Source organism: Palaemon carinicauda, chromosome 31 (assembly GCF_036898095.1).
Source record: "Palaemon carinicauda isolate YSFRI2023 chromosome 31, ASM3689809v2, whole genome shotgun sequence".
Taxonomy (NCBI): Eukaryota; Metazoa; Arthropoda; class Malacostraca; order Decapoda; family Palaemonidae; genus Palaemon; species Palaemon carinicauda.
In genome coordinates, this window is record NC_090755.1 from 58502987 (window position 1) to 58510632 (window position 7646).

The 7646-nt window shown below is 34.2% G+C and overlaps 1 protein-coding gene across 1 annotated transcript in view; it reads right to left on the reverse strand.

Annotated features, from left to right (window-relative positions):
* The window catches only part of LOC137624758 (glutamine-rich protein 2-like), a 16226-nt gene extending 8986 nt beyond the window's left edge, over positions 1–7240 (reverse strand). The window contains exons 1-2 of the mRNA XM_068355710.1: positions 7135–7240; positions 5973–6139 (exon numbers count right to left, since the gene is read on the reverse strand). Of these exons, the coding sequence (XP_068211811.1) occupies positions 5973–6139; positions 7135–7240 (273 nt within the window). The remainder of the gene's footprint in view (positions 1–5972; positions 6140–7134) is intronic.
* Between the last annotated feature and the right edge of the window lie 406 nt (positions 7241–7646).

The window sequence follows — 7646 nt, forward strand, 5'->3', positions numbered from 1 at the left end:
ATATTTTATATTTCCAGTTTGCAATAGTGCAAATATTTGGTCAAGTGATTTTTCACCTTCATCAAGTTATCCTCTCTATATTCTTTTTCCTCAGCTTTATTTCATTCTCCTCTCCATTTCCTTTTCTCTGTCCTTTTCTCTTGTCTTTTTCTTTGCCACCCCACATTACAACGTTTTAGATTTTTCCCTTCCAAGATGTCATTTATATATGTGCTTCTCCCCCTCTTCTCACTCACCCTCCCTTTATCTTCATATTCATCGTTTATATTTCATCTACGTGTGTGTGTTTTTTTTTTTTTTTTTTTTTTTTTTTTTTTTTTTTTTTTATGAAGCCAATATCTTCATACAGCCATGTTCATTAGAATTCTTTACCCAAGGCGTTTTAGTTGTGTGTAAAAGAATGAAGAAAATTAATAGTTTAATAAGGGTATTCAAGTTGATATGATGGAAATATATAGAGATTTTGGAAGTGAGACTAGTTTTGCGTTGTCTGTGCACTCGACGTTTGCGGTCCTCAGCCAAGTTGATTTTAACAGAGCAAGAAGATATATATGAATATTATTATTATTATTATTATTATTATTATTATTATTATTAGCCAAGCTACAATCCTAGTTGGAAAAGCAAGATGCTACAAGCCCAAGGGGTCCAACAGGGGAAAATAGCCTTGTGAGGAAAGGAAATAAGGAAATAAATAATTGATGAGAATAAATTAACAATAAAGCATTCTAAAAACAGTAACAACGTCATAAAATCTATTTCCAATACTGATGTTTCTAGCATAGCATACAATATTTTCTAAGTTGTGAATTTTAAAAACGACAGCTGCAAAAGTAGTGTACATGTTACATACGTATGTAAAAAGTTTCTGTGTTCGTTTAAGACAATTATTCTTGAAGATTACATAGTGACTGGGAAGGGTAATGAAACAGTAAAATAATTTCACTTTTGGACTTGGTCGTACAAGGTACGAACATGTTTAACATGAGACCACTGTGAGTTTTTTTTTAGTTTTTTCAAGTTCAGATACTCAGTGATGATACATCAATGATCTGATTTGCTCTAACTTTGATTATTCTTTATGATAGCTACAACTTGACTAGTTTTGATTGGAAATAGTGACTGTAGGTGGTAACAGTTATATACAAAAATCAAATGGTTAAATGATCGGAGTGGCTTAGAAAGATATAAGTTTAATACAAAAAAGTAATTAGAATTTACAATCGTTACAAATTCATCATTTAAAGGTCGCTCACGAATGGCAGAGGCAAGGGACAGTGACATTGCTCTATCAAGCAGGACAATGTACTAGAGACTGACCATATATCATATGATCTGACCATTTATTATATGATCAGCGCCCAAGCCCCTTCTCCACCCAAGCTAGGACCAGGGAGGGCCAGGTAGTGGCTGCTGATTACTCAGCAGATAGCTCTATAGGCTCTCCCAAACCCCCAAACCTTGGCTCACAAAGTTGGTAAGGTTGCAGACACTAATGGCACTAACGAGTCTTAGCGGGACTCGAACCCCCGTTTGCCAAACACCAGACAGACGTTACCAATCAGGCCACAACAACCCTCCATATAAAGGGGTATTAAGCTGTAGTTTAACTTTTCAGATTGCATAATCACATACTTGACATCTTAATCCACACTTGCCTATCCTAAATCACAGGTCTTGATTATGCAGCTGGTTTCTATCTTATAATTTAGTAACGCTATACATTTGAATATTTAGGCTATCCGATAATTAGAGTGAGTAGATATACGTTGATTATACGGAGTTATTAACACTTCCTCAATTTGTTTTTAATGAGGCGCATTTCTAATGACTCGCAGCGGTGCCCTTTTAGCTCAGAAAAGTTTCTTGCTATCTGATTGGTTAGAATTATCTCGTCCAACCAATCAACGATCAGGAAACTTTTACGAGCTAAAAGGGCACCTCTGCGAGTCTGTGTAAATCTGCCTCGCTAAAAAGAATTAACTATAGGCTTAGACAGTTATTAACATTTAATTTCCTGACGAGCAGATCAGCACAAAAGGATGTTATCAGAGATACGTAAGAGACCAGAATTACTTAGAACCTAAGGGAGACTTAAGACAGTCGTATCTGAACTTTCACATTACTACTCACATTGCCGTAATTATTTTTAACTCCAACGCATTCACATTCATGATCCACATCTCGAGAGATTATTTCTATTAAGCAAAGCTAGTGGTAATATATCATGCTATATTTTGCGCTTTCTATTTAGCGAACTAATTACTTCTGCGAAGCTGGTTCATATTTAATACTTGTTGGAGGAAGTTTATGCGTGGGAAATATATTCCAGGTAATATGTCAAGATCCTAACCGGGGGGGGGGGGGGGGGTTGGAACGCCAACACTCCCGGCCCAACAGACTAGAAAATTACTGTGATATGATTCGTAATCCGTTACCTGTTAAGGGAGGGATGATGTTCTATATTGGCTCTGCCTGGCTGTAAAATTCTTAATAGTCCGCTTAGGTGTAAAGGATTATCATGTGCTAAAATTAAAGGAAAAAAAGTCTACTCCCTTATAATATCCCCTATATAATAAAGCGCAAGTGTTTGGCTATATATATATATATATATATATATATATATATATATATATATATATATATATATATATATATATATATGTATATATCTTTCGGGTGATGCTCAGAGATGTTGCAAGATGTATAACTACTTGGTCTCCTCCCGTCCTTCGGGTAGGGGGGGGGGCGGATTAGTCATACCCTGGGGAGAGGGTTACTCAGAGAGGAAAGGGGGAGGCGGTTGGAGTGGTGGAATATTGTGTGCATATCTGTCTAGTTATTTAGCCGTCCTCTTAGACGGGTGGCGTACACTAGTTTGTATATATATACATATGAATTTATATATATATATATATATATATATATATATATATATATATATATATATATATATATATATATATATATACATTGCAAGCAAATGATTGTATTTTACTTGAATTAATTCAAAGGCCACATTATGTCCCTTTGCTGCTTTTAAGAGTTTGCTAAGGTATGTTACAAAATGTTAAACCTAAACCTCATATTTTATATAACATTCAATAGATATGTGAGCGTTTGTATTCTGAAGATAATAAATGTGTGTTTTTAATGTCATATACCTTTTACATACGCAAGGCCAATGCAAAGTATTGGCCTTGCACATACACATCATCGGTGTCTTTAAGATCACTTGTCCGTATCAAAGTGGACGAGGAATAGGTTGAAGATCAGGGTGAAATTCTTGTAGAGTTTAGTGAGGTTGGTATAACTATATGGACATGCGTCGTGGCATGAGAATGAAACAATATCCAACAGATTTTTTAGATTTGGGAACAAAACCTCCAGAAGAATGTTGGGAGGTAAACGGCAGTACAGGGTTAAAAATTAAATCATAAGAGAGATTACGTGAGTGCTATATGTGGATGAAATCATGGTGAGGGGTAGACGGAGATGGTTTGGTCATGCTCTTCGCATTCTCCACGAGAGATTACAGTAGTTCACCAAACATTTAATTGTGATCCACAAGATACCAGAAGAGTGGGAAGACCCAGGCTTACATGGCCGTGTCTATGAAGCGTGATAATAATAATAATAATAATAATAATAATAATAATAATAATAATAATAATAATCCTTTATTTCCAATTGTACATTGGGTATTCTACATAAGTAGCCATATCAGTATAAAACATTTGAATTTAACTCATACATAAAACTTGGTATAGGTTAAGAATATCAAAATCATTAAAAATAGCAACAATATAAATACCATAAGAAACTATTTGAAACTATGTATAAAAGTAGACAGTCATTGGTAAAATGAGCTTCAAATAGAAATTCAAATAGTCATAAATTATCAATAAATAAGTATATAAAAATACAGTTCTAAAACGATAGGATACATAGTAAAAATCAGATAGTCATAAAATTTCAATAAATAAGTCCCAACAAATATGTACAGACTCAGAACCCATTTTGAATTAGGATACTTGGTTTTAAAAACTACAATATAGTATCAGTAGTAAAAGACATAAAAATAAGCCAGATTAAAATCTAAGAACAAAGTACAAATGATTAAAAGAACAATTAAGACTGTTAAAAGTAAATTCCTTAGTTTTGACTTAAAAATAGACACAGAGCCTGCTTCTTTTATTTCACGGGGCTGTTTGTTATACAACACTGGACCTCGGACTCTGATTTGCCTTGAGCCAATACTAGTTTTATGTCTTGCAACATACAAATCATCCCTTTGGCGTGTAGTGACATTACTGAATAAAGATACAGGTGGGAAACTGTATAACCAATCTGGAATTTTATTATTTAAAGCTTTATATACCACAGTGCACATGTCAAGAGTATATTGGTCTCTTATTTTCAACCATTCCAATTCCTTTAAATGTGGAGTTACATGTTCAAACTTTCTAACGTTGCCAACAGCCACTCTTGCTGCAAAGTTCTGCAGCTTTTGTACTCTTTGTAGCTGTGATTTGTTAATACATCCCCAAACTTTTAAGCAATATTTTATAAAACTTAAAGCTAGTGACTGGACGACTATCTTGCGAGTACTTGACTCAAAATGATCTTTTACTCTATTCAAGTATATAAGAGTACCCATTACCTTTTTATACATTTCGTCTATGTGATAGTCAAAGTTCATGTACCGATCGAAATGAACACCTAAATTTTTCACAGTCGTCATTGGCTTAATTATATTTCCATTGAAATTTATCTGTACCTCATCTCCAATATCTGACACATATTGCCTGGATCCAATAATGATAAACTGCGTCTTTTTCTCATTTAAAAGTAAGCCATTTCTCAAAAAGTAATCTTTAGCTCTGTTTAGAATGTCTTCTGCCTTACAAATCATGTCGGCTATATCCTTAATGTCACCTTCTATTAGTATTTGCGTGTCATCAGCATATTGAATTATAAAACAGCCAGGTATTGATCTCACGAGATCATTAACATAAACCATAAAAAGTATAGGGCCGAGAATTTATCCCTGAGGTACTCCAAATTGAATATTTTTCTTCGATGATACAGCACCACTTAGCCTGACGGACTGAAACCTATTCTCAAGGTAGCTCTTAAACCAGCTCTGATCAATATTCATCCACGTACATTTCTCTAATAATATGGCATGATTTACGCTATCAAAAGCCTTAGATAAATCTAGTAATAAAAGTAAGGAAACTTTTTTGTTGTCTATATTTTCATAAATCTTGTCAGATAATTTTAACAGGGCTGTTTCAGTAGACAATTTTGGTCGGAATCCATGTTGGCTTAAAGAGATTAGTTTATTTTCCTCTAAAAATTCAGTTAACTAATTTGCAATAACTTTTTCAAGTACTTTCGATAGAACAGGTAGCAAGGAAATGGGACGGTAATTAGAGATATCGTCGGCATCCCCGCTTTTGAAGAGCGGAATGACATGGGGAATTTTCCATGTCTGGATATGAATTAGTAATAATTGATGTATTGATAATTATCGTTAGGTAAAAAGCAATAACATATAAACCATCTCTAATGAAACGTAAACAAATACCATCAGATCCAAAGGAGTTAGTTTCTTTCAAATCTTTAATGACTAAGATTACTGTGTTACAGTCCACTGGCCTTGGTTTAAAACTATCGACTCTACTGTGAGGGATAATAGGGTCTGTTTCCAAAGGCATGCGGTTATGCAGTTCTTCCTGTGTTTTTTCAAAGGTCTTTCTCCCCACTTCTGCAAAGAATTCGTTAAACTCTTCAGCTTTACGTTGCAAATCATCTTTGGTATCACAATTCAGCTTATTCGTATCGCTGTTTATTCTATTGAAAAGCATATTATTAGTAATCTTCCACGTAGCAGCCATGTCACCTTTAGCATTTTTAAATTCTTGTTTATAGTACTGCCTTCTACTATCAGTTTACATCGAGTTTACCTTTTTCTTCAGTTCCTTGTGAGTTTCTCTAAGCTGAGTATTTTCTCTTTGATTTTTTAGCTTTTTCTTTACGTTATCTCTTACCATTATCGTCTCTTTTATAGTATCAGAAATCCAAGGGGCAGGGGGACGAGTTACTTCTCTGGTAACTACAGGTGCGCACATATCTACACAGGATGTGAAAACATTGGTTAAAATTTCTACTTGCTTACTTACGTTATCGGTACTTAAAATTTGATTCAATGTGTGAACATTATTCATAAGTAGAGAGCAAAGAGTTTCTTGAGAGTAATTTTTCAAGCACCTAAAAGTTTTAAATATAGTTTGCCTTTTCGGTTTACGAACGTTCAGCAAAGTTAAAATATTCTCGTGATCTGCTATTGAGCTAGGGGTTACCTCTGATTTTCTTATCATATATTTAGAATTTGTAATGACTAGATCGATAAGGGATGCTGAGGTAGAAGTGATTCGTGTGGGTTTATCTACAATCTGGTCAAATCTTAAGTTTTTAATTAGCTTACCCAGTTTGTTCTCCTTTTTTAACAGATCATCATTAAAATCCCCGTAAATGAAAATAGGTTTATTGCGTAAAATTACTTCCTTAAAGACGTCTGAAATATAGTTAAAAGAGGTAACAGCAGCTTTAGGATGGCGGTACACGCACCCGACAATAATAGAGGGAAATTTTCGATGTTGGACGGAGACCCACTTATCTTCCACTCCCTCCTGTTTTTCGATCCCAAATTTCAGCTCGGTGACTTTCAAATAATTCCTTATATACAAACATACACCTCCACCTCGACCATGATCCTCACGATATATATTATACTCAGGTATATGAATAAAGGTATCACTTATATAAGGATACAACCATGTCTCACTAATACATAAAATATCGATTTTTTGTTCTTCTAGCATTAACTGAATTTCAAGTATATGACCAAGTATTGATTGGGCATTTATTTGTACAATTTTTAGAAAATCATTACATTTAGCATTCTCAATGGCACTGCCTTCTTGGCCTATGTCCTAGTAATGGATATTTTTCTGACATTGTTTGCTTTTGTGTCCATATTCATGGCATGAGTAACACCTAACCTTATGGTCAAACCTACAGTCGGATTGGTGGTGATTAAATTCACCACATTTGTAACACCCATACCTATTTCTTTCGGTATATGGATAATAGTAGTCGTTAACTTCTCTATTAGGTCTATCATATCCTTGTCTAGCATTTGCACTACTAAAGTGCGATTGGTCTCTACCATAACCAAGTCTACCTTGATGATAAGTATTATTCCTTGAGTGTTGATAGCTATTTCTATGTAACCTATTTTTATTCCTTCCTTCTACCTCCCGATTTATCTTAAGGTTGCTACTTTTACTCGTTACATGATTAAACCTATAGTCATTATTTTTCAGATTACATATATTTGACTTGATTTCTTTCCAATTATAACAGAGAAAGTCATTTGTGCATATAGATGAAATTGCATCTAGCAACCTAACCGCACCAATTCTATTTAGCAAATCATAGTTTTTATCATCCTGGTTTTCATAGCAATTTGTATCAATATCGCCTGTTCCAAGCTTAAAAAACCTTTGTGTCTCAATTAAAACAACACCATTTCTGTCACACCATTCTAACAATTTACAGTTATATTGATTTATTTT